At 42.8% G+C, this 27,693-nt stretch overlaps 5 protein-coding genes across 7 annotated transcripts; 2 read left to right on the top strand and 3 right to left on the bottom strand.

Annotated features, from left to right (window-relative positions):
* Positions 1-294: 294 nt before the first annotated feature.
* GL218_03302 (Salicylate hydroxylase) lies at positions 295-1,846 on the bottom strand (the record flags this gene model as incomplete). Its single annotated transcript, XM_033579855.1, has 4 exons — positions 295-571; positions 727-778; positions 831-948; positions 1,007-1,846. 4 exons carry the CDS (start codon positions 1,844-1,846, stop codon positions 295-297), a joined length of 1,287 nt encoding a protein of 428 aa, XP_033436897.1.
* Positions 1,847-7,038: 5,192 nt separating this feature from the next.
* Positions 7,039-11,415, top strand: GL218_03303 (Vacuolar membrane amino acid uptake transporter fnx2; the record flags this gene model as incomplete). 3 transcript variants are annotated; one of them, XM_033579857.1, is made up of 14 exons in its annotated part: positions 7,039-7,660; positions 7,716-7,797; positions 7,865-8,249; positions 9,179-9,337; positions 9,391-9,464; positions 9,523-9,531; positions 9,593-9,690; positions 9,753-9,873; positions 9,933-10,288; positions 10,427-10,455; positions 10,515-10,645; positions 10,719-10,841; positions 10,895-11,117; positions 11,174-11,305. In XM_033579857.1, 14 exons carry the CDS (start codon positions 7,039-7,041, stop codon positions 11,303-11,305), a joined length of 2,544 nt encoding a protein of 847 aa, XP_033436900.1. The 3 variants fall into 3 exon arrangements, with proteins under 3 accessions (XP_033436900.1, XP_033436899.1, XP_033436898.1); XM_033579858.1 differs by lacking the exons at positions 7,039-7,660; positions 7,716-7,797; positions 7,865-8,249 and adding exons at positions 8,877-9,141; positions 11,345-11,415 and having other exon boundaries at positions 9,201-9,337; positions 11,174-11,279; XM_033579856.1 differs by lacking the exons at positions 7,039-7,660; positions 7,716-7,797; positions 7,865-8,249; positions 9,523-9,531 and adding exons at positions 8,877-9,141; positions 11,345-11,415 and having other exon boundaries at positions 9,201-9,337; positions 11,174-11,279.
* A 440-nt stretch (positions 11,416-11,855) lies between these two features.
* GL218_03304 (uncharacterized protein) lies at positions 11,856-12,965 on the top strand (the record flags this gene model as incomplete). The annotated part of the gene is made up of 1 exon (XM_033579859.1): positions 11,856-12,965. The coding sequence occupies one exon, from the start codon at positions 11,856-11,858 to the stop codon at positions 12,963-12,965; it is 1,110 nt and encodes a 369-aa protein (XP_033436895.1).
* Positions 12,966-13,257: 292 nt separating this feature from the next.
* On the bottom strand, positions 13,258-14,533 carry GL218_03305 (uncharacterized protein; the record flags this gene model as incomplete). The annotated part of the gene is made up of 3 exons (XM_033579860.1): positions 13,258-13,710; positions 13,766-14,129; positions 14,199-14,533. The coding sequence occupies 3 exons, from the start codon at positions 14,531-14,533 to the stop codon at positions 13,258-13,260; spliced, it is 1,152 nt and encodes a 383-aa protein (XP_033436896.1).
* Positions 14,534-17,000: 2,467 nt separating this feature from the next.
* Positions 17,001-25,790, bottom strand: GL218_03306 (2-epi-5-epi-valiolone synthase; the record flags this gene model as incomplete). The annotated part of the gene is made up of 7 exons (XM_033579861.1): positions 17,001-19,836; positions 19,905-20,094; positions 24,286-24,743; positions 24,804-24,895; positions 24,953-25,232; positions 25,290-25,405; positions 25,461-25,790. 7 exons carry the CDS (start codon positions 25,788-25,790, stop codon positions 17,001-17,003), a joined length of 4,302 nt encoding a protein of 1,433 aa, XP_033436892.1.
* Between the last annotated feature and the right edge of the window lie 1,903 nt (positions 25,791-27,693).

Consider the following 27,693-nt stretch of genomic DNA (forward strand, 5'->3'; position numbering starts at 1 on the left):
ATATTCCAACCAGCACTTACTTTAGTTATAGGTACTTCTTACGGGTATACCGTACGGATAGTTTCGATATACTTTTTCTAGTACTGGGTGCCACGAGGTGGAACCAGACAGCATGGAAACAACTTCTTTGTTTTACGAGGAACTAAGCATAATGAATCTCGTAACAACCTAGGCACGTCCATCTTCCCCTCGAATCCTTGAGCCATTCTCACGTCGACCCTGATTTTATAGGTACCTCTAGGTAGTGATATGACTTATCAACATAATTGGTTTGGTCGATATCCATTATAATTTCTAACCCTTTAGCTCACTTCTCATTATCTCTACTGCCTCCTTCAAATGTTTCTCATTATCATAATTGATGATGAAGTCCCATCTTGGCAGCAAGTTCTCTCGAAGCTTCCCCAAATCTAGTCCTATATCCTTACCTTTGCCTCTCATAATTATGCCAGTCCCGTAGCTTGACTCGACGATACGCTGGGTACGGGGGCGTCGAACCTGGTCATACACTTTTAAAGCCGTAATCGCCTCAGAAGGTGTTTTAGCACACCCGAGTAAGGTTGAAAGAACACTATAATATATAGTGTTAGAATTTCTCTTGGACGACTGGCAAAGTAGGTAGAAGGTCAGATGAGTATAGGAGAGCTTCAAGCGTGAGAGCTTTAGCTACAAGATATGATTATGTATAAGAAAGTTAATGATCGATGGTTTCCGGGAGTCACTCACAGACTATCTTCAATAGACATGCCGCCCCCTGAGCCTTGCCCTATAATACCTACTGTTAGAAAAAGTTTATCGACACAAAACATCACGCCTACGAAAATACGTACAGGGAGTGGTAGCATGGGCAGCATCGCCCATAACACAGATGGGACCAGATATGTAAGTGTGGGCCGGTGGGTGTTCCCATAAGTACATCCCCTGATGTTCGTGTTGGTCACATAATAGCTATATTTTCTGTTAGTAAAATGGAACTGATATCATGAATCCTAACGTAAAGCTATACCTCGTCGACAGCCTTGCTTAAATGCGATGGCCAGTCTTTATAGAGTCTTTTAATCTCCTCGGCACTCACGGATCGATTCCAACGATCTGTTGACTCGGCTTCCTTGTCGTACGATGCAATAACGAACTGCACCAATTGGCCGTCGCTTAGTAGATTATGGAGTATGAAGGAGCCATCTCCAATCCAAGAATATTCGCGAGCATCTTCAAGATCCACCGTGCCCTTACCAAGACTGGTCTGAGCTTTGGAAAAGGGTTGAAGAGTCATCACCAACCAGGTGCCTGTGTTCCTGGGTGAAGCAGCGGGGTCATCCTTGCCAAGGATTAGTTTACGAACAGTGCTATGAATGCCGTCCGCACCGATGAGAATATCGCATTCATGGGTGGTCCCGTCTGTAAAGTGAAGTATGAGAGATCCGTCATCTTTACGTTTGGTCCCGTCAAGTTTTTTGGCAACATGCATTCGTTCTTCCGGGACGCCTGCTAGAAGCTGTTGGAGGAATGCGGCACGGTGGACGATGCTAGTAACTCGTTTCCCTTGGACCTCACCGTCTACCTCATCGATCAAGCTGCCTCGATTTTCGCCCTGGGCTAGCATGAAGCGGACTCCTTTCATAGGCACGGCTCCAGCACGCTCGAGGCACTCAGTCGCCGAGGGGCCGATGAGTTCAAGGGCAGCAAGGGCATTACGAGCTATTCCAATCGCCATGCCTGATTCTTTGAATGCTGAGGCTGACTCAAAAATGTGTACGTCTAAGTGCGAGAATTTAAGGAGGGCTTGCAATAAGGATGCACCTGCAAGCCCGCCTCCTGATATAGCGATTCGAATAGGTTGGGACATATTGTCTTACTTGGGCTATAGTTTCTAAAAGTGAATCTGGGAAGTTCAATTAAGATTTCTTCTTGAGAGAACTGGATATTTATTCTGCGACATTAATTTGCGTTCTGTTTAACCAGAGGACCAACGAGTATTTTAAGTTGTGTAACAGTGGTTGGTGATCATCCAGGTGGAGATGAAAGTAAGGGATATTACTTACCCCCTCAGTAGGATCACAGGTGTATTTTTCAGCGAACAACAACATCATCTGAGGATGAAAAAGACGTCTAAGATGTAGAACTCGATTGTAGTATGTTTTAATTTCTAGACTACCGTGGGATTTCAAATTTCTTTGTACGTAGCCTTTATAACTGACATAGTATGATATCCCTTGATAAGTGACTCGAATGAATGATTAAGATACCTTACTATCGTTACACAGTTGCTTGAATAGTTTTGCCCCAGCTTGACTACCTAAGCAAAGATATCAAACTACTGCCAAGAATATCGCATTCCCTCATAATGATATCACGCACCCAGGAGTTTCGTGGTTCGAGTGTGGCTTTGAATGGCAAAAGTCTCATAACGAGACCATTTATAGATGCGCCAACGTCAATGAATTCGGGTATACTGGTTTCTTTAGGCCGGCCCGTTTTGTTGAAATGAGTGGTCAAGGGACTACTCTCAGGTACAGTACATGGTATCTTGGCATGGAATGTATATATAAGAAGGACCTCCCTCCTCACTCATACAGTTGGTAGATTAAGTCAATATACAACTACAGCTCATATACCGTATCTTTCAGCACGTTTCAATTTCTAACGCTCATAATAGTCAAGCAATGATGATCCATATGAAGTTTCGCGCGAGATATTAACTAGGACAGATTCGCCTTCTTAATGGGCGGGGCCCAGGAAGAGGTAGATATAATGAACTACTGGGGTATCGTCTAACAATACACAGGTATAGTAGATCCATAAACCCTGCGAAGAATAGTGATTGAGGTATTGTAGTGCTTTCAAAAGAAAGGCCCCGCAGAAGACCGTATAGTCTACGGTTAAGACAAGACCGGGATGTTGTAATGACAATGCATATGGTTAGTAGGGTCGTGAAGATGAAGAAGTATCCTCAAAGGACCAATTATATGCACCTAATGAGTCGTATATAATATATTCTCTTTCTTAGGCAGATAAGAAGGAGAGGAAAAGCTTGGGTGTAGAAGCTATGAAATAAAGGAAACGGGAAACGAATCAGACTATAGAAATTGAGGATGCAACAAAGATATCAAAGAGTATAAGCTCGCCATGAGGGCCAGCATGTAATATACTAGAAAAGCTCTTAGCTCTTATCATCCTCTAAAATAGCCCCTTTTCAAGCTTAAGCAAATACCTTTAAGTAGACCTACCCAAAGCTTTTACAAGCTTAATCTTTCAAACATAAACAGTATTACCAAAGTACCACAAATAAACTGTAATTGTCTTGAATGTAGAATAAAACGCAAGGAGTACTGGATAATTAATACTTAAAGGGCGGAAATAACCCCGAATTATGTCATCATGGTAACATTTCTCACCACCAACATTATCACGACTACATTTTCACTTTACTTTTCATATAAATCTCATACACACATACATGTTCAATGCGTTTTATAACTAAGTCAGTTAAAATCTCATGTAATCTTTTCGGCAAGTTAAAGAAGTAAATGAGGGGAATATGCGACATTATCCTTAAAATAATGAATACTTAAAATTCCTACTCAACGATACGTACTTTCAGTCTAAGCTACCTTATAAAGCCTTCGGAATTGTACATTTCTAAAGAAATAGTCGCTAATCATGACGATTTTACACTAATTATACACGTTGTCTAATGTTGCCTCTTTAAAAAGGTCTCAAAAGTCATATGATACTTGGTAATATTTATTACAGGTTTTAAAATAGATTGTTCGTTTCTATAAAGATAAATCAATTTATTATGTTACTTGGCGAGTTAAACAATCAGAGAAACTGCATTCCAAAATCCTTTTCAGAGGATTTTCGACGCAGGTAGATACGCATGAATTTTTATTTAACCCCATGAATAGAAGTGATGCAGTGTGTCTACCTAGGTACCTAAGGTAGGTAGGTACGTATTTTCTAAGTAACATGTGTTATCACTTAGTTAGTAGTCGATAGATACCTCCTGCATGCAGCTGCATTCTAGCTCTTACAAGCTTCAATAATACGGCTAAAACTCCAAGGCTCGTGTCTCCTCATGGCGACCATCCAGCACAGCGCCGGTGGGGTATGCGGACTGAGAAGTTCGTATTGTGAAAAGTACCAAGCTTGTGGCTGCTAGGACCAGGTTTTTTCTTGAGATTACGACAATGATAAGTCATATTTGCAATCGCTCAACTCCCGATGTGTGATCAGGCTAAGGATTATCTAAAATATTTCATCGGATTAGGGTAAAGATTGAAGTGCTCCTCATGGAGACACCCATTAGGGAATAATTTATTTAATAGACGAGGAATGAGTTGAAGTTGAGTTCAACCGTTCTTTAACTATCTCCACAGGAATAGACCATTGGAAGGGGATACTCCTAGTGAATTATATAGCGGGCAATATTAGAGAACCCCTACGATAGAATTTTATAATTCTTCCCCTAGCTCTTCTAGATGGATCATGACTTCATCGCTAAGTCCTCGTAGATACGAGGTTAGATGTAGTTATTTTTGGAAGCGGTATCTCAAAGTTATGCGCCCAGCTGGTAAAAAAAATGACTGGGCCCAGACTATGTCTTCAATCATTGCCAAGCCGGTGTGTTACAGGTATCAGTTGTCAATATATGTCACCTGGGATGCCACAATCATGTTACAACGTAGGATTAAAATTACCAAAGAGTTGGGATTAAATCTACTTCGCAGTCAACAAATCCTTGGACGCCCAATCAAGGACTAGGCATCATAGGATCTCGGCTCCGTTCGCGAGACACGGCATAGATATTTGGAGACACGAAAACGGTCAGCCACCTGTTCTACAGCCTAGATATGTCGGTCGATAACTAAACCTTGTCGTGGTGTAACAATATCTGCAATGTAAGCCAACCGGGTTCTGTTGCATACCTTAACCAAGTTGACTCAAACGCCAGAGATTCAATATAAGTAGAAGAATTCAGATGACCACGATAACTGACACCTGCAGTGCTAGCCATGTCAAAATTTAGTGCAAATTCCTTACAGCTGGAATGTCTTTGCCTAGACTTGTACGAACTCCGGTGGCGGTGGCGAGGGAATATGTTTACAATTCCATTATCATCTACGACCGCGTATTTGAGCTTGGTATTAGAAAACAGTGTGTTATAATATTATAAACTCATGAAGGGTTTGGCTTATGATCAACAGTAAATCAAAAGTAAACCTGCCTGGGCTAAGACTCAAAAGAAAGACTCATGATTCATGATAGGTATAACAAATGCGCCTTGCTCCTAATGGTAACACGAGCTGAGAAAGACTATCCTTATATTGTAATAGTAAACGCCTCGTTTATGCCTTAGCTTTGACCCACCTATATAAGCCCCGAATGAAATGATGTTGTCGTGCATGGAGGCGCCAGAGGTGGAACCACGGAATATGCAAAGCCAATAATGATTCCTGTGATATCCGAGGACTTCTATGTAAGAGAAAAATACTATCATGATTTTATCATGAGATGTCATTAGCTTAGTAGAGACGAATAGATCGTATAGTTGAGTAATCGAAATCCAATTTTGTACCACGAGCAAACAACAAGCTAGATTCTCTAATAGGCTCATCAATAGCGGCCCGGACATCCCCAAGAAATAACCCTTCCGATATTGAAATATTTCATCCTTCACATGAAATATCTCCAGTAGAAACCTGCCAGATTATCAATAGATGCCATTGCTCCGGACGTATAGTAGTTCTGCGTTCGAATCCCGTATCTTAGAAACTATTCAGGTTGCCGCAACCGGATAATTTTAACCAAGGATTCTTGAAATCTAACACCATTCAATATTGCCAAGTCTGCTGTATCACATCTGCGGCTGAGGCGATCGAGTTTTCAATTAGTATAATCGCCTCTCAGCTAAACCGGACGTCAGTGAGCAGGGATAATTCTCGTGTGGCTTCGGTGCAAAGTACCGAGAGACATCAAAATAGACCGCAGCCAATTAAACATATATGATTTTCTTTTACAAATACATTCATGTAAGTATTGATTACAAATTACCGTTCCGTCTCCATGAGTTTCGGTTACTTGTAGTTATGCGTGGAGATGAATAGGATTTGGAAGGATTCCTATTGCTTTTGTTATTCGCGTAATGCTAGCCAAAGTCATAACGTAGTGAATAGGTAGGTAGGTATGTTTTGTTTTGAAATAGAGTAGTAGTTATGCAGAATTAAGGGGACTGGGGTTACAGTGTGATCCGATGGAACGTATCAAATTTCGGTGAGAAAGTTCTCTAGGTATTTCTTGACGTCTTGGTGCGGGGACTGCGTCCGGTATCAGAAGGGTATCGGACGGAACCAGAAAACCAATTATGGAATGTTTCAATACTAGGAGGTGCCTATATTGGCTATAAGTAGTCGATATTTTTACTTAATTTATTTCCTTGTCTCAGGAATATCACCTCTGTCTCATAAGTATTATCCCTTATAAAAGAGCCTGCAAGATGGAGGGCATTCGACTGGTTATTCTCTATTTGGCGGTACCGAGCCTCTTATTCTCCGTCCTGCGTCAAATAATATCTTCGATAAAACGAGATAATGGATCAAACAAAACTATTCCTGGACCCCAGCAATTCCCTATTGTTGGGAGAGTTCACGATCTTGATAGGTTTTGTATGTGGAAGAAGTTCAAGGAATGGGCTGATATATATGGCCCGATATACAGGACGAGTATGATGGGACAACAATTTATTATAATATCAGATCATAAGATTGCCGAGGAGCTTCTTGTTAAGAGAGGCCACATATATTCTGGGCGCCCTCAGATTCGGGCTCTCTTTGACCACAAGACTGGTCCTGGATATGTTGCATTAATGGACCGACATGGTATACTACACTCTATCATTAGCCATACTATCAGATGCTAACTTGTCAATCTTAAGAAACATGGACTCGTCAACGGAAATGGGTCCATGCTGCAATGGCTGATTTCCATCGATCACATTTCTTTGGGGTCATCGAGAATGAGGTTAAACGGTACCTGGCAATGCTCCTCCTCGACCCTGCAAAGTTTCATGCCAATGCGCGGGAACATTGTGGGCGCATAATGAGCCGCCTAGCTTGGGACGATGCTTCACAGGGCAAGGAAAACGGAGATAGTGCTGATCGTACCCTGACCCAGATGTCTGTGTCGGGACCAATCGTCAACACGATGACACCACTGTGGGCAATACCCTGGGCATTTAACCCATGGAAAAAGTCCGAAAGGGCACGTGAAGACGAGCAGCGGGCTTGGTGGCTTAACTCTTTCCAGACAGCAAAGAGGAGATATCTACGAGGCGACCTGCCTAAAGACACGTGGTCAAGCCGGTACTTCACGGGTCTTCAGGAGCAGGGTAATATCGATCTGGAGCAGAATCCTCAGGAAGAGGAATTCGCAAGCTGCATGCTTGGATTCCAAAACCTCGTAGGTGTCGTGACAATTAGTGGCCCGATGTTGTTCTTCCTAATGGCGATGGTACTGCACCCCGAATGGCAGAAGAAGGCTCAGGAGGAAATTGATAGGGTTTGCGGTGATCGCATGCCAACGACAGGGGATATGGCCGATTTGCCTACAGTTAGGGCATGTCTGAAAGAAACGCTCCGATGGAGATCTGGCGTTCCTCTTGGTAAGCCACTGACTCTTCTTGTTAAAAACACATAAGTTTACTCACATTCGTACAGGAGTACCCCACCAAGCAGAGCAAGATGATGAGTTCAGGGGCGAGAAGATCACGAAAGGCACGATAGTTATGGCATGCGAGTGGTAAGTATTTTTGCTACAGATTTGACACACAAAATGGTATTTGGCTGATCTGACTTCGTTCTTTAAGGAGTATGAACCGCGTTCCAGAGCAGTACCCAGATCCCGAGAACTTCCACCCCGAGCGTTATTTGGAGAAAGAATGGCCGACCTACCAAGAGCCACTCTCACGATACCCTAACCTCCGAGAAGGTATTGGGATGCACACCTTCGGATTTGGCCGTAGGACGTGTCTTGGACAGCATATCGCAGACGATGAGATGTTCGTCTCGGGGGCCGGTGTTCTTTGGGGATTTAATCTTAATAAGAAGAAGTGTCCTGCAACAGGCAAGGACATTGAATTTGATAGCGAGGCTACCAACGCCCACGTCATCTTGGAGCCGTTACCATTCCCCTGCGAGTTCCAACCCCGAAGTGCCGAGAGAACAGCGCAGATTCTATCAGGATATGCTGAAGTTAGAGATCAACTTAGGACGTAAATAAGTACTTAATGATGGATACATTAGACTTTGAAAGAACATAACGGATATATATGGTGGAAAGATACAACACGGAATCCAGGTAGAACTTTGAAATATACCATTTTGTTTTCTTCGAACAATCACTTTCTACGTCTATTGTAGTAAACGTTACAAGACTCTGACTTGAACTTAGCCAGCTATTAAGGAGAACCAATCACGAATGTTGCGCTGGTGTACTATGTATACGTTGAATTGGAGTAATTGTGACTGCGTGGATTGGATTTGAACGTATTATATCTTTTTAGCGAATGAAATATAATGGAATATCTCATATCCGTGCCCCGGCGCATGTTATTATATACGTTGATGATGTGCGATGCCAGGGGCATGGCGTGCTTCCAGCTCTAGCCTAACTCGGGCTTTTCCGCCAACTTGGAGACACCCGACCGGCCCTATAGTAGATGATATCCGGAACGGAATATTGCGACGCGCCTAGTTGCCTGTACATATGGACGTTTTAGAGAATTATTTTTCTTCTGTCGGCAACGCTTGACGAACTTTTATCTCCATCGGTTGTCGCGCGGCTATCTCATATCGGATTTTTGAGCCTGAAGGGATATAATGGCGAACGATAACAAACCCGAACCTCTCGTTAATGAAAGGACGAGACTCTTAACGACTGATTCATCCAGTGATGGGTCTCATGATGGGGATTTCGATAGTTCCTCTAGTAGTAGTCTTATAGACACTTCGCCTCCGTCGGTATATGGTACTTCAGATCAACCTGATGAAGAACAATGTGACCAAGAGACGACTACGAGTGAATCTGGCACAAAGACTTATAGCAATAGATTTATCTCTAGAGTTGTACTTGCTCTACTAGTTGGTGAGCTAAGGACTTCCATCATTGAAAGTCTTAACAGTTTACTAACGTCATTCTCGCAGGGGTATTTACAGGGAGTGCAGATGGCTCACTAGTAATAGCAACGCATCCAGTTATTGCCTCCGAGTTCAACGATCTTGAGAACTCTACATGGCTGTTCATTAGCTTCTTACTCGCGGGAGCCGCAACTCAGTCGCTTGTAAGCTCGCAATCACCGCAATGAGAGCTGGTAACCTGACCGTGGAATGATAGTATGGAAAGTTAAGCGATATATATGGCCGCAAACCTGTCCTGTTAACTTCGTATGCTCTTTTTGCCATTGGATCGTAAGTTAAGCCCTAGTATACCCTGTAAAGGGGAAGGAGCGCGACTGACTGTCTTCAGTACTTTGATGTAAGGTTTCCAGCATTCGTATATATCCGTGGATATAGGCTCACTATATACGTGTAAATAGCGGCATTGGCCAGTCAATGTGGCAGGTCATAGTCGGCCGCGTGATATCTGGTTCCGGAGGGGCTGGCATAATGACACTGGCCGCAGTGATTATAACTGGTACGTATTGAACCCTTGCATAATTAAAGATGACTATTATGACGAAGCTCACCGTGGTATAGACTTGGCTCCTCTGAGAGATGTGGCTTCGTGGCAGAGTTACCTCAATGTAGTGGCTACTGTTGGTCGAAGTTTAGGTGGCCCTACGGGAGGCTTTCTCGCTGATACGATTGGATGGAGATGGTGAGTCTATTAAATAGCCCCGTATGAGCACATGAATTGAGACTTACAATGATGTTAAGGTCATTCTTAGGACAAGCGCCAATATTCTTATTGGCCATGGCCCTTTGCTGGATGATACTTCCTAACTTAACGACTGAACAGAGCAAAACGAATACCGAAACCACAAAGAGTCGACTTGCCAGGATAGACTTTCTGGGTGCTAGCTTGCTGGGTGGCGGCCTCTTAGCTGTCCTCCTACCTCTGAGAATCGCCGGACAAAAGGTACCATGGGGGAGCCCAGTCGTTCTATCGCTATTTGCAATTGGAATTCTCTTACTAGCGCTATTTACCGTCGCGGAAATTCGATGGGCGAAGGAACCCATTTTCCCGTTGAGGTTGTTGAAAAATCGAGATGTGGTTTTCAGTTACCTTATCAGTATGTAAACATCAAAAGCCCGCCCCCTTTTCCTTGTTTCCCCTATTAAGGGGCACTATTTCCTATTGGGTTAACTCAGGGAGTTATTGCACCCAGAGTATGTCTAAAGACACTGGATATTCGCTTATATTGTTATAGTGGTCTTGCAAACTGCCGCGCAAGTTGGTGTATGTCATCCGAATCCAAATCGAGGCCCCTATGAAGTTGAGATTACTTACACGAATAGATGATGGTCGCTGTTCCTCTTTATTTTCAAGTTACGGAAAGGTCTTCTAGCACTGTTGCTGGAGCCCACCTTATGCCAGCCGTCATTGGCAACACTATTGGAGGTCTCCTGACAGGCGCGTGGATAAGGAGGTTAGTAGTCTTACTGGGAAATTTACCTCCACAATTATTCCCTAGCAATAACTAACGGTCTGCGATACTATAGGACTGGATACTTCAAAGCACCACTCGTATTCGCAGGAATCATCTCGTTCATCTGCTACGGACTTTTGATACTTAGGTGGAATGGCAAAACAAACTGGATAGAATCGTTATATATATTTCCTGGGTGAGTTGGATTGCGCCATGTATAGGGGGGTTTGCTTACTGAAAGATTCATAGTGGCTTTGGTACTGGTATCTCAGCAAATGCGGTCTTTGTTGCTCTTCAAGCAGCGATAAACCCCATAGACAAGGCTGTGGCAGCATCAGGTTTATATCTTTCAATACCAGTCGGGTCGATCTTAGGCATGGCGGCTTGCAACGCGGTAATGCAGGCAACGATGCCTGTAGATTTGGCGTCAAGGCTACGCAAACTTGGCGTGGAAAAAACGGAAGCTGAACAGGTAATTGATACTGCGATATTCCATTTAATAAAATCACCACTAACAATATTGGTAAGATTATCAAGCAAGCGACTGCTCGGATCGATTATCTGGATGAGGCGCCACCGCGGATAGCTCAGGCAGTTTCGGAGGCTTACGTTCGCGGACTTGAGTTTAGCCATGGTAAGAAACTACTAAAACCAACCTAACCGAGATGAACTTTTACTTCAACTACTAATATGAATTAGGAGTTTCTTTGATCTGTGCTATACTCGCCATAATCTGTGCGTTGTTGATGAGGAGTAGAAAACTACGTTAATAGGAGGTAAATACCTAAAAGGCTGTGTTAGTGTTAGGTTAGGTTTGATATAGGAGGTTAGGTACCTCTCAACCTTCTAAAGTTCAAAGCCGTGCAGTGAAACAATCCCAGTATGACGTCGATGTGGGGGGGAGGCCTTTTTACACTAAATTCTTTCTACAATCCCCACTTATAGCTGCTATGCCACCTATTCCGTACACAGCCACGATCATAACAATCTTTTTAAGTTCAAAGAACATCATGAAGTAATGTTTAAACTGGTTGGTTGAGACCATGGAAAGTTGCCTTAATGGTGGCAGTGCCTTAATTATCCTACCTCAAATTAATTTATTTCATAGCATGATGAAAAGGTATATAAGTCGTAGGAGACCCAGAAAAAAACTATCCTGATCAACCTTTTTAAACTACGAATCTGTCATAAGTACAAAACATCATCCACCATGACTTCCATCACAAATAAGATCAGGGAATCAGTCCCTCGCAACATCGAACTCCTAGGTATTCTCTCCGATACAGATCATGCACAGCCGGCTCTAGAACAACAGAAGCGCTATGTTGATGACCTTAATAATGAACTCTCTGCTACCCAGAAGCGTATCACCGTGCTTGACAAACAGCGGGCTAAAGAGTTTAAGGAACATAAAAGGTATCGCGACTCGGTTATGAAACGTTTTGCATACCGAGTAAGCGGCAAGACCGAGAGATTCGAAGCCAAGGCTGAGAAAGAAGAGAAAGAATATTTCGCTGTTTTACAGGAAGAACAGCAAGCTAAAGAGATGGAAGAGCATCTTAGACAAATGCGGTCGAAGGCCTTGGAGGCCCAGAGCGATTTAGAGGCTGAAATGAGTCGTCATATGGAAGCCAAGCAGCAACTTGACAACCTTTATGACAGTATTTTTCAAGGACCAACACCAGGTTTTCCAGATGAGGATCGATTAGAAGAGAACTCTAGGAATGCTTTACAATCCTACCAAAACATTCGCACGACGGTGGAGGCGGAGCATCAGGTTGTGCATCTCTTAACAGAAGCCCAAGAGCGGGTTCTCAGAGCGCTCAATTACACCGAAGAAGCCCTTGACCATAGCCGAATGGATATGTTTGGTGGCGGGACATTAACGGACATGATGGAGCGTAACGCATTGGATAAAGCCGAAAGTCAAGTCAGTCAGATGCTATCACTCGTGCGACAGGCACAGCACGCGTCGCAAAAAGTACAAGATCTACCAGCCGTCGAAATCGCACACGGTGATCTATTGGGTGATGTCTTTTTCGACAACGTATTTAGCGACATGGCTTTCCACGAAAAGATCAAGGATTCCCGCGCAAGTATTTATCGAGCCCACGATAGCCTACGCAATCAATTAGCCCTGGCCAAATCAAGATACCAAGAAGCCGAGCAGGAGTTGCATATGCGCACGGAGACTCTAAAAAGGGCTAGAGAAGAGCTGCAAAATGCAAGACAAGCCATATTTGAACGTGTCGATAATGATAATATGGGTGAGCCAGAATTTGGTATGGATCAACCTCCCCCATATCAAATAGGGGCCTGAGATACATACATACTACCTAACGATACCCCCACCTGAAATGCAAATAGAGCAAATAATTGCTTGAATTACCTAGGTAGGTATGAACAGCGAATAAAAAAATTCAAATTGGCTACCTATTAGAACGCTGCAATATTTTAACTCGAATGATTGACCAAGCCGCTGGGCTTATTCGATTAACAAATACACCACGTAGCTCACCACATAGCTACTATTCGCTTCACTACAACATAATCGAACGACTTAAGAACCAAATATACAATTTCCACCATTTTTCGAAATTGCAACCACATTTTTAGGAACGCCGCGGGCGTTTCTTGGACTTGAACTCGGCTTTCTTAGTCTCCTCGGCCTTCTTTTTAAGTAGATGACTATCATCGATGTTTCCGATGATGACATTTTCATCGTCGACCATTTCGCGATTCATATGTGCGAGGAACTTTTCTTGTTCCTCAAAAAATGCCTTGAGCTTGCGTGTGGCAACCTTGCGACCAGCACCATTGGCCTCACGTAACTCTTTCAACTGCTGGCGGATGCGCTCCTCTAGTATTTCAAGGCGGTACTCGCTGAACTGGTTGTACAGCTCCAGAAGGTTGGAAATGGGTCTCACAGTTGTTAAGACTGTGTCGTCGCGTACTTTTGGGCATCGTGGTCGGAACGAAGTCACCATGCTTATGCGCTCTGCTGTGCCGAGTGCCCGTAGCGCTTGGTGTTCGATATATCGACCCTGGAGTACTACTGCACATCCCTGTATCAAAATTTAGCGGCCACATCTGAAGAGGTTTGGGTTGAGAAGACCTTACCATCTGTGGACCTCGTACTTTCATAATATCTCCTGTGCCGGTACGAAGCGCTGTCTCGCCACCAATCATTGTCGTACAATCGCTGAGCATAGTCACGCATACAAAAGGGTAGCTATCAGTGTGCCAGCCTACTATGGGCTTGTCGTCCTCCCAAGGACAGCCCGCGATGCCTTCGTCGGCTTCATATTGGGCACGATCACTGAATGCTCGGAGTTCCTCCTGCTTCTCTTCCTCGGTCTTAACTGAAATATTGATGTGACCGATTTCGAAGTCCATTTCCGTCACTAATTCGATACCTGCGATTTTGGAGATGATTTCCAGCGTTTCTGGGCTCTTCCACACGTCGTATACGAAAGGTGCATATCTAATTGAATGATTGAGTTAGTCAAACTCGCGTGATTCGGTTGGTCTGGATTAAGCATGCTGGACCTACTTATTTGCAAAGCCCCTAAGTTGACACTGCGCCAAGTTGCTTGAATATTGGCAGTTGCTGAGTACCTCATGGCTCAGTACCTCTTTTCTCATCCTCATCACAGCTTCTTCCGTGAATAGCGGGAAGGGCTCTGAGACAGCAATTGGAGATACTCCTGCATCCTCATCGAAGCCCAGCTCCTTCATGGTATGTACCTTCGGAGGCTCCTTGAATGAAAGGTGTCGTGCAGGGTTGAAATCATCATTTCCAAGCTGTGACACTTCAGGCGCCTTGATTATTGGGATCCAATTTGGCTTAGGATCAGCTGAAGCTGGCATTACCGCTGCTGCTGCCATATTGGATAGATATATATGAATAGGTACCTGGTGCAGATGACCAGAATGGATTAAGTACGAAGCTCTTCTACCGCGGGCGAGAGATGTGCAGAACCTGAGTCGAACACAGATATTGCTTGCTCAACGATGAGGCCTGGTAGATGTCTCTATGGCCGCCATTTATCATCGTGACGCCTGCCCAGGGTCCGTCCTGTTCTTATCTCCAAAGCCTTGATACTAATCAATAGTTTACTCCATCTCGCCAATAACGAAGCCACGGGACCCCGGAAACTGCGTCGCGGGAATCATCTATGACGAATCTAGTTGAAGATTGGGCATTCTGATGATAGATAGACAAGGCATGAGTATGAGTTTGCCTGTCGCCCGGTACGTTAACGCCCCCGAGATAAAGCAGCACCTGGTGGAACCGGCGACGGGGAGGTGTTATCCCCTCCTTGTGTTATGTATTTCTCCAATCAGCAAGTTAGCTCTGGTCTCTATCTCGATAGGAAATATTTGCCTGCCTACGTGGTTGGGTCTGGTGAAGGAATTATCAAACTGAAAGGTGTGGAGGGGCAATCCTAGCGTTACCGGACGTAACTAAAGCGGCATCCAAACCAGATGCGATGCCACCTGAGAAAGGAAGAGCCGCGATGTGCAACCCGATACATGTTTGGAATAAGAAACCGAATCCCGAAAGTTATTTTCTCATGAGCTTTCGCAATTTCGGGGTTTTGAAAGTAGAGCATGGGTACCTGTTTTCTAGGGGTTACTGAAAGGTAATATCTTTTTATATCATCTAGTTATATTGTTTCAAATATACGTAGATATAATATATTCTCAGTTCATCGTTAATGGTTATTTTTTAAGTCTATGTGTATACTCCCATAAATACGGTGTATGTTTCACGATAGGGGAATCCCGATATGGTGGATTTCACAAAATATCCAATAACCAATAACCAAACTGGAGTCTTATTAATAGACATGTCATTAATACTAACCCGATTAGAAAGCGGCAATCAAGCCTCCCTGCGTTCCCCGGTCTTATCCCCAGTCTTGTTTGTGTAGCCTAACCATCATGTCTCCATGTCTCTATGCGACGTTATCTCCGTTGTATAATTTCAAATACAGTACGACACCCGATAACGGAGATAAAGAAATGCGCCTAGAGGAACGCGGTGTCTTGATATTTACTACTAGACCTTGCTTATCGTGTGGATCTGTCCTCGAAGCTGGCTGATGATCCCCAGATGAAATCTCCCAATCTCCCCTTCTCCCGCTGATCTATCAAGAAAATGTGATTGATTGTTTGCAGTTATGCCTCGTCGTTTTTTTTTACATCGCGCGATTTCATACTGCTATTCTGATTGGTCGAGTGATGAAATGCGGAGGAATTTCGATGAATTCTTATAGGCTTTTTCGCGTCGGTGGTGTAACCATCTATCGAATTCGTTGCATAAAAGACTCCAAGGACTTTTTCTCGTAACAATACAATATCTTGTTTGGGTAGGAATATTCTCTCATGGCCATATGACTAATACTAGCCAATATAGTCTATAAACCGGCGTTCCAATACCATGCTGTGACCTTTGCCTCCGAAACTAGGTACTGGTAACGTGTAGTTATTCAGTATTTCATCTGAGTATCCGTAAGTATGTGGACACATAAACATAGGGGTGCTACTTGATAACGACTTATTCAAAACATATAAACTATTATATCGTTACTAACTAACCTATTTTACCTACAGAACTATCTTAGCCGAATATCTAGTTACAATTATCATGGGCAACTTTATACAGTATACAGTTTAGACAATAACACACCGTTCTGAGCGGGGAAGACATATTTTGATAATTCTTAGAAACTCGATTGGCCCCTAGACTACCTATATATACGCCCCTTCAGCCTGGTGACCTGTCACGCTTGACGTTCCCTTGCATCTCGATATCTATCTCTATACATCTAGCGAATTAAGATACCCTGGCAAGCCATCGGTATGCAAGATGGAACGCCTAGAACTTCATTATAGTCACTTGATGAGTTGCGGCAAGATTTGCCCCTGCACGATGCATCCTGTCTAGAACACAGCCCGCTCTGATAATATGCATATGATTTCTGACTTTGAGAGCTAGGTAGTCTTGCGCGTAATTTACCGGATTAAGCTGCTATTAACAAGGGACCGCTACCTTGCTTTATAGATCTCTTCCACGTGGAACGGAGTGTAGATTGTGTCAAGACTAGTTCGCTACCTAATATAGTAAGTTCGTCGGGATTGTAGGGAGGATAATACGGGGCTTAACATGTTTGGCATACCCTTTTATATACTCCTAGCTTTCTAGGCAGCTTATTCCTTCATTAGGTATATACAAGCCGAATTCGCGGCAGGGGAATACCGAAGTAGTTATTTGATATTATGTAAAAGTAAAACGAATTATCATAGTTAGGTCAAGCATACTATGCTTCGGAGTAGCTACCTACCTTACCTACCTACCCACGTTCATCTCAATCCAGTCCCACATCTTTATAACCCTCTCGTAGTTGAGCGGCTTCATATCCCTCATAGCCTGGGATAACCGTAAGCTCGAGGTGACATCGAAGTCAGAGGGTTTTGGAGTTCCAGATATATCAGCCACGGAAGAGTATCTCCGTTTCCACAGCCCAACGAGGGCCTGGGCTGGATGATCTTCTCGTGTCCTGCCGAATTTTAGCTCCAACCGCTCTAACCACTGTTCTGCCTGCAGTATTTCAAACGGGGAGTGTCCTGGTGTCTCTGAGATCCAGTGGAGCAGCTGATTCCACGAAGGTGATTTATGAAAATTCAAAACGTGATAGACAGGTGTCTTCGACTGAGCAGATAACATAGTGGTGGTGCAATCTGATAGTACGATATCTGATACTGTTCTGGCGGCTTGGTCCATAGGCAACCAGTCAACAGTTTCGTTCGGTAAATCCGGCAGACACCCTACGAGGCGAGCAGTTGACAATAGTAGTGGATATGCTTCGGCTGTATTCCAGACGCCGGCCTCATTACCGCAGAGCTGCCCCACACGAATAACCGAGATCTCTGTGTTCCTCGTGGCTTCATTCTTTATAGCATTGCATAATTGTTCACGAGCTGTTGTACACACTCGTTCAGCGACCCATTTCGACCTAGAATAGCCGAGTGGTGATGCGTGTGATGGATCCAATGAGACCTCCTCCGCGATGGTTGCAGATGGGTTGGAGCTCACCGCTGCTGTTGAGCTGATAAAGAAGAATCTTGATCTGCTCGATAACGCCGCAGTCATAATATTCTGAGTCCCTTTTATATGATTTTGAAACTCCTCTGAATTGAGTGGAAGACTAAAATTAACCGACCACGCCGTATGGATATAGATAGTCGTTTCGGCTACAATGCGTATCCACTCATCGTCGGATAGGCCGAGGTGTAATTCAGATAGTTGACAAGGAATACAGATAGTTTTCCCTCTTAAGAGCTCAGATTCGTCTAGGCCTAATAGCTTACGTTTCCGTAGTGCTTTCGATAAGAGCTCCCGACATATGGGCTCGCTTTCGCCCCTGAGCAAACAGTATATCTTGCCAATCCTATTATTGCAACATAATTCAGATAGTATATGTGATCCAAGCATTCCAGTAGCGCCAGTAAGTACCACGACTTCTCTATTTCCTCGGATTAAGTCGACATTATGAATCTTAAAATGGCCATGTTTCTCTGCAAGCTCTTGCATCAATTTCCATTCATCGATATCCCTACGAGAATCGCGAAACTTGCCGCCGTTGCGCACCCGAATCAGCTCCTCTGCTAGAGCACGAACATTCCCGCAATCATAAATAAGACCCTCGGGTAACTTAATAGATGTGTCGGAGAGAATGTTGGATTGGATGAGCTTCCTCATTTGAATGCACATAATTGAATCCACTCCTTGTTGAAAAATATCTCGATGCGGGTGTATTTCACGGCCTACAACCTGAGTAAATAGATCAAGTAAGGCGGAGAGAATATCCGCATCTGAAATACTCCGTATCTTCACTGACGTATTTTTATCGGAAGAATACGCGTCGGCGATGGCATCAGAGTAGCGACTCTCAGCTTGGCGTCTTAGTGTAGTCCCCTTGCTGCTTTTGGAGAGTGGTTCTTCCCCCTCTTTTGATTCAATGGGAATTAGCATTGATCTTATCAGACGACAATGACTTTGCGTTTCCTCATTCAACTTCTGTACACATGTCCAAACTGCGTTTATTATATCGTCATTCGAATATCGATTTAAAGCTTTAAATAATAGAACGCCGGCGTACTCTTTGTTTGCCCCAAATATAAGGGTATCTCGTACTAGGTGACTTGATGCTTTAATGGCATCTTCAAGAGGGGCCGGATCAAATTTTTTACCGTTAGCTAGCGTTATTTGGGCATCGGCTCGACTATGATATCGCCATGCGTTAGGTATAGAAGCGTGTGGTTCGAATAAGTCGGCGGTGGCGTAGGAACCGTCATCGCGATTTCTCTTTTCTATCAGGGGCCACCTCGGGTTTACCACTAGTTCGGATAGACCATTCTCTCTCGATTCAAATGATAGAAACGTGGAGTCTTCAGTGGCTCTTAAATATTGCCATTCCTTGTCGTGGGTATAGTCGCGGTGTGAAGACAGGAGAAAGCCACATTCAGTACTTCCTAGTCGAGATACCAGGTTGACACCTAGTCTCACTAGTCTATCCCCTATAGAAGGCTCTAAAGCAGCTCCTCCGACTCCGACCAACTCCATGCTTCGAAGCATATCAATGCCCTTACACTCATCAACTAAAAGCTGAAGGACATATGGAACAGAAGAGAAGTATCTCACAGGGGTCGGGCATCTGCTACGAGCGTAGATGACTGATCGGACAACATTCGCCCCTGTAATAGGCATAAAGCCCTCTGGAAAGAACCATATCATGGCTCCACTGGTCCAGGCTCTGAAGCAGTCGGCCAAACCTCCATGATATAGGGGCGTAGTCGTAAAAGTAGCTGGCTGGTTTGCATGTGAAAAGGCTGGCAAGCAACCTACAGCCCCCCATTGACCTTGTTCTATCAGCTTTGGAACACCTGATGATGTGCCAGATGTATGTCGTAGAAAGGCTACATCAGATTCCCTTCCCCTGAATACATTCTGGTCGTGAGCTCCATCATCGAGAATAGAGCTGTTGCTATAACTCGGTATTTTGATAATATTCAGGGATGTAGCCAGTTTAGTCGTTTTGTCTTCTAGAGTATTGTCTACAAGAATAACCCTCGTGTTAGAAGTTGCGCAAAGATGTTGTACCGCCCGAGCGTCTAGTTCTGGGCTTTCATCATGAAATAAGACTGTGTGAGTTACCTAATATTTCTTAACTAAGAGGTTGATGAAACATACGCTAAGATGAGTGCTATATGTCCCAGTCGCATAAGTCCTAACCAGGTTAGAACAAAGTTAAAATTACTCGAGCAAAGCAATCCGACTGTAGATTGTTTGTTCTCGAGATATGAACCTAGGATATCCGATAATTTGAGCGCCGCCGAATTCGACATATCACGGAGTTCGGAAAATGTGACTATATCGGGCACTTAAAACCGTCAATTCATGGTTCTTTAGGAGATGGGTGTAAGTGAGATATTTACGCTGGTGGTTTTGGACTGTCGGCCTGAAGTTGGCAAAGCCAAGTGCGGGCAGATGGGGAAGATGCCATCCTTGCTCGTCAATCAATGTTAGTACTGTCTTAAATGATTTTGAGCTCTCTGTATCTTCTTCTCTTAAAATGGCCGCTTGGCCTAGAGTACATGTGAAATAATTGGGATTGGAATGTCCCATGGTGGGGTTGGGAGGAAGATACGGATAAAGGGGCTAAGAAACAAAAGGGGGAAAGAATCATAAAGCTGAGCGCTGAACTTGAGTGAGTATGAAGCGAGTCCTCATTATAAGTTTAAGACGCGTTTGGTCTATCACTTCCGTTGCTGATTTCAGTATCATAGTCGGGGATTTCGAAGTTGACTTGTTCCATCTGGTCATTCTGAATAGGGGTACAGGCCTAATTAAGTCAATGACCTCACGAAGACGAAACAATACCTTGATGAGTAACAGATACGTATTGTGGTGCTATATTTGTAAGAATATTGCGCATTATTTCATCATTTAAAGTGAGCTCAGGAAAATAGCATGCAGTATGTTTGTCCAGTTGCCAAGATCTATATTCATTAAGAATACGGATGTCCCTTTTAAAAGTTTTCACCATAGGAAACCCCTGTCAAGATTGTCGCCAGCTGTTTGATACTTGGCCAGCAATTGTCGGGTGATTTAAAGATGTATACATTATTATCCCTTAGGCTTATTATTGAGTTTGACAGCTAAATATAATTTTAAAATAAAATATAAAACCAGCATATTTAAAAGCATCTTTTCGTATATATAATATACGTTTTTAAAAAATCGTAGAGTTTAGTTCAAGAGAATTATACCCTATTGAAATAGTAGAGTAAAATAAGATATAACTTAGGTAGTTACATGTTAAATATGTGAGCAGTTGTTGCCAAGCTTGGTACGGTGGACCATTATGACATTAGTGCCAAAATCAAGAAAATAGGTGGCACTATGTCTAATAAGGTAATAGTAAGGCAAAAATACAGTATAAGCTCAATTAATATACGCTGTATACACAATTAACACCCCTTTTAACCTTATACCACAATAACTTTACGAATATTAATCCAATTATTTTTCAAAATACACCAATATTTTGATTCAAAAATGGTAAAAATTACTATCCAGGTTGCATGTAATTTGACCTAATATTCGTAGTGTTATTAAAAAGGTTGTAAGTGTAAATATAAGGCCAACCAAAAGTCGAATAGCCAATCAAATATAGCCCTCAAAATACCCGAATTCAATAACAACACTTACGCGTATTCAAATAACTTTACCAATATACCATTTCAAAAAATATAATTAGTATCATTTTATAGCCTTAATTAATGCGAAAATAATGATACAGGTTGCATGTATATAACTTCTGGCTGGCGTGTTGTATATATCAGTATCAAATAATATTAAATAAGTCTCATACAGGGAGGTTAGCACGTGATACCCTTTATGACCACTTTGGAATCCCGTATATATATCATATATAACATATTATCTTTACGAAATAAATTTAAACAATTATATAACCAATGTAATAATTTTTTTCATACCCCAATTAAAATAACAATATTTTTTTCAAATTTTGAAAAAGAATATTTTAAAAGTTATTAATAATTTAAATAAATAATAAGAAAACATGTATATACCCCGCATAGTATACTGTGCATCTTTCATACTAGCCTTTTTTGGACAGCCCTGACCTATTTTCTTGATTTTGGCACTAATGTCATAATGGTCCACCGTACTTGGTCAAAGCTCACCGGGGGGGGGGGGGGGGGGGAGAGAGGAAAAAAAAGGTAAAAGCTTTCGAAAGGGACATCCGTAAGTCTCATCTCAGCGAAGCCACGTGCGAATACAGTATTTACACGGTCTAATCTAGCAGGCAAACATTTTAGTTGTGCTAACATTAATCCTGCTCCAATTGTTCCCCTGCCACCAAGCCGACAGAATCGTAATCGGCCAATACACATGGTAAAGGAATAACGCTGGTAGCGGGTCCCAAATCTCAAAAGTTCCTTCTTTCCATAATAATACGTGAGACGTGAATTCGAGAACGCTCGTAATGGTGTGTTTAGAATTATCTGATCCGATACTCCACCGAAATAGCGTGCAGAGGAAAAGGGATACCAGATCATGACCTATCCAATATCGTGGTTGCGCATTTTCGGGTGGTACTATTGGTTCTTCGGTACTATCTAATAGCTTTTCCGTGAGTATTGAATCTGTAGCAATTGTCCCTCGGTTCCTCTGAATAAGTGTAAGGTAAGCTTGCACCATCGCATACGTCTCTGGTCCCTGCTGCCCAAATAAGACTACCGCAGTATGAGCACGAGGGTTACATTCAATAGCATAAATGTTCCTCTTAAATCCTTGGTGGGTTATATCTTCTTCGCTTGCCATAAAATCAAAGCTGAGATGACCAGTCATGGTTTCGGTATTTGGTGAACGTCGGATGAATTCGACAGTGAATTTCAGCATCGCTTTCCATAATGCAGAGTCTTGCAAAAGCTCGTATTTCATGAGGAATTCTGAGCTTGGACATGCTAAGAAGCATTTTACTCTTCCTTCGACGACAAGGGCATGAGTGCAATACTCTTTGCCACCAGAGATGTACTGCTGTAGGATCCAGGGGTTAGAGTCTGATATTGGCAACTGAGAAATGTAAGTTTGAGTCTCCTCCTCTGTTTCTAGAGGTAAGGTTGACATGATTCCACGATGAATATCATCCAATCCAACTGGTTTTAAGACATATCTCCCTTTAGGGTTCGACGCTACGCAAATCGAGAGTATCCGAAAGGCATCACACTTGGATTTGACCCTATGGGTTTCTGGTATCGAAAGTCCCAACCTCTTGCATTCATCCATAAATAACCATTTATCGTGAAGTGTAAAGGTGGTCTGGATACCAAACTGAATGCATTTACACGATGTGTACTTCTCTATGAGCTCTTTTGCTTTAGCATCTTGTATGGCATTAGTAACTCCGGAGCAAGAAACCCAAAGTTTAATATTTTCTGTTCTGATAATATTGATAAGTTGACCGATATAAACTTGAGCGTCATTTTCGGTATTCGATTTTAATAGTTGGTAGAAAGCAGAAAGACTTCGTGAGTACCGACCGGGACAGGGAATATTGGGATCCTCAAAATCAGCACCGATAACACGGTGCCCTGAAATATAAAAGGACCGGGCCAAAGTCAGACCCTTTGCCATTCCTACACCAGTAACTAATATCGTCTCTTGGGGAAACTCTTCCTGGATCCCATTCTCAGATCGCCGACTCGACCTATAGTAAGATATCCAGCTCACAAAAATACGAAAGCACAGTATTAAAATCGATGAGGGGAGAAAGAATAAGCTAATCATGATCAAGCCAAAACAACGTATGGTATCCCTTCTTCTAAATTTATCGAACATCCTGACTTCCCATCCGTAGTCAAGGTCTGAACAATATCAGGGATAGTTTCACCAGCGAGGTCACCAAGAGAGAGCTATTTAATATCTGCAATTGTTTGAGTCATAGATCGATCCATACTAGGTTAAACTCCTAACATGTCATCATTCAATAGTAATGAAAGACTTTCTAAAGCCAGGATGCCGGTAATGCGATATGTACATGAAAACCTTGTCCCAATTTAGAAAATCCCATAGTTTTTTAACATTAGCACACAATACGCAACATATTTATGAGGTGTATTAATTTATCCTCGGTTCAGGGGCGCAATATCTAATATCATTCAGTGGAACGATTTCGTTGATACTAATTTCTACTGTTACCTATCAATATACATGAAGCTAGTTCAGACTTGGTTTATGTATACATTGGTTTTGGAAATTCTATGCTTGTGCTTTAATACCATTATGTTGCCCGTTGACAGTACCATCTGAAATATCCACTGAGCATAAGCTCGGGGAATTGGTTCTCAGCAAACCACCGTGACTCTTGGTTCCTCGCGCATCGTAGGTACGTCCATTTCTCTGGCTTGGATCCTTCACCCCGATTGTAGAGACTACTAAAGCGACCCGAATTAGTGAAAACTGACAATGAAATAAACAAGAGGTAAAACATGTAGAAAATAATGATTTCCAACTAGATAGAGTCGGGGGAGAATACCCTTACCTTTAGCTTTTTCAGCAGCTTTCTCGACATTTAGACTTTCCGTCTCAAAGTCTACATATCCCATGTCGCTACCGTCGACGTAGGTCTCAACTCCGAGTCCCTCCCGAGGATATGTCTTGGCAATCGCTTTATGCACCGCCAATGCTTGTTTTAGTTCTTGTATAGATACCTCATTGAGAAAACAGCATGAACCAAGGGGGCTTGGTACAGCAAGACGCAACAAGCCATCGCGCGTCTTCAAGATAGCGGCAGTTCCCTTCTCAATAACTTCGTTGTCAAATTGAGGATGGTCAATTGACAAACCGGCTCTTGAGAATAATTCCAGTAGCCGACGATGTTCCTTTTCCGAAAGAAGTCCACGCTGTTTAGCTAACGTGGCGGAGTAGGCCATGTCGATTGAGATGGCATGCCCATGGCGTAACGGGGTCTCAGGAATGAGCTCGTGCATTGGAGACCACCTATTCACATCAGTATGTCAGTTCTAACTTATACAATAAATGTCTCCATAGTAAGCTTACGTATGACCATATGCTATCACTCGGTCAAGACGGATCTCATGGAGGTTAGGGGATTCCAGTTTGAGCATTTCATAGATACTATCGTAGGTAATCTAACGCTTTATTAGCTCTTTTCTCTTTCTCAGCATTGCATGCAGGGCTAGTCTTACAGTATCAGCTGCGTTGCGAATTTCAGGTCTTGACTCATCTGCCCGGCCAAATTTTGTTTCGATCAGTTGTTCACAAAATCTATCCAGCAGATCGAACACTTGAAGATGAGAGCAAGACGAAATCTTGATTAGCTCGGCGAATCCATTTCGTATCTGTGCCGTAGGAAGTGTTCGCAAGAAGTTCCAGTCAAGGAACGTGATTGTGGGAGCATGATATGCCCCGAGGCGGTTCTTCTGTTTCCCATGGTTGATTGCCACCTTGATGGAAACAGCAGCGTCTCTTAATTGGCCATCATTAGCAATTCTTCTATAACCCCTTTTTTATAAATAAACTCACACCAAACCAATTAAGGTCGTTGGTATTCGTATAAAAGGGGTGTTGCGACGATACGCAGCACAAGCGAAACCGCCAACATCCGTAGCTAAGCCGCCGCCAACTATTAAAACCGGCTCCTAGTTATTCTGATAAGTGTATGACTTTAATTTTAGACTCGGTGTTTAAGAATACCTTCCGAATAATCCCAAACTTGGTCATCTTATCGACGATACCGAGGAATGTGTCCATGTTTTTAGCAGTTTCGCCGATCGATGTCTGATGGACTGTGAGTTTGATGTCGTGGTGGTCAAAATACTCCTTGATTTTAGAACCGTAGATGGCATAAACCTGTCTATCCATGACGGCAAGTGCTCTTCCCAATTTCAAATAGCATTCTGCAAGGTTTGGTTTTGCAATATCGAAGATACCGTCAACAAATGTGAAGTCGTACTCGATCTTCTCATAACCTTCGACGTGGAAGCCACGCTTAGTTTCTTCGACAGTCGCATTGAAGTTAGACATCTTAAGAAGGAAATTCTATTGGTAAGCTTCGGTAAAGTAGTCTTTCACATCACGTCCGACAGGCCTCAAAACGAGGAATTTAAAAAAAACACCTTTAGTTAGTCAAGAAGCTCCATGGTTCATATACGAAAAACCGTCATATCCACCACTGTCATACTGATTATTTAATTCGTCATTGTTCTTCTTGGAAACCCCTCGATGGTATATCTTCGCTTATAACATTCATTTTCGTCATGTGTGACATGATCATTCTTTGATTTTGGCGGATTTGTTTTCGCATTTTGTTTTACTACTATGCCAGATGAAAATGGACCTGAATTATACGAAGCTGCACGTGTCAGATCTTACACTACACAATTTAAACATGGGAAGATCTCGCACTGTCGACTACTAAGTAGATAATAATAGATATGACAGCGGCATATAGTTTCGATTGTCGATCATCCTTGTAATTTAGAAACCGTTTATCACTCTTCTTTCCGCGGTCTCATACCATACGCATCGTAATCATTATTACCACTAAGATAATAAAAGGATCATAGATTCTAAGATAGGGGGTAGTACATCAATAATTTCAGATCTTCACTCTAATAAACTTTTCTTTTGACTCATACTGATATATGAAGCGCATCTTTACTTAATCTATTACCATACTTGTCATTCCGGGCACCTTCTCGTATGGTAAATTGATGACCTCATGACTAAAACAGAACTCATATCGTTAATAGCACATGATTTTGCAGATATATGCACGTCATAGTGATTAGTTGCCCAGGATGGGGGTCGTTAAGTCTTAACCAGCGATGTTATGCCGCAGAGAGCTCGCATGATGTTATCTAATAATACATGTATGGCTGACAAGTTGAACTCATTATGTGAAATAGATAAGCTGCGAAAGTATTAATGATCTACACCACAATATATCATGAATAATAACCTCAACCATGCCTAAGAATTATGCTTACGTAACTTTGATCACTCGTAAGAGTTATTTAGCAGGTGTTCTGATTCTAGCAGACACGCTCAAGAGACATAAGACGGAGTATCCTCTTGTTGTCTTGTTTACACCAAATCTCTGCCCTGATGCAATTAAAGTACTGAAGATTGAATCATTGCGAGGTGATTTAATTCTTCGACGATGCCTCCACCTAATACCACCCGGAAATTATAAGATAGAGTTGATCGCCGAGCGTTTCGAAGATACTTGGACCAAACTCCGCGTGTTTGAGCTTTTTGACTACGATGCTGTCTGCTATCTGGACGCAGATATGACGGTCTTCCGTAATATGGATCCGATCTTTGACAAATTGAGTCTGTTAGAGGAGGGTTGGTTAGGAGCAAATCATGCGTGTATATGTAACCGAGATCACGATCCCTGGGCTTTGGAGGATTGGTGTCCAGAGAATTGCGCATATACACCGCAGTCTCATCCGTCAGCGCTTTCTAAACCTACACAACCGGAAGAAGGGGGCCCAAGAACACATCACCTCATGAATAGCGGTATGTTTTTATTTCGGCCTTCCAAGACTCAATGGGATTCTATGGTGGAGTTCTTCAACACGACACCTTTACTATCTAGTTTTCTATTTCCGGACCAGGATTTCCTAGCTCACTTCTTCGCTAGAAAGTGGAAAGCATTGGGATGGCAATACAACGCCTTAAAGACAATGAAGTATTGGCATCCCAATATTTGGCGTGATGGGGAAGTCGTCTGTTTACATTATATTGTGGATAAACCTTGGGCTAAGCGGATTTGCGAGGATGGTATTGCTGGCTATATGCGACGAGATGGTACGACTCATAGTTGGTGGTGGAACGCATGGTATGTGTATCTTAATACTTTGGAGAAAGAGAGGCTCAATAATCCTGATATCGGTTACGGATTCCTTTCTTTGATAACTGG

The sequence above is a fragment of the Daldinia childiae genome (genome assembly GCF_008694065.1).
Source record: "Daldinia childiae strain JS-1345 chromosome Unknown Scaffold3, whole genome shotgun sequence".
NCBI classification, from domain to species: Eukaryota; Fungi; Ascomycota; class Sordariomycetes; order Xylariales; family Hypoxylaceae; genus Daldinia; species Daldinia childiae.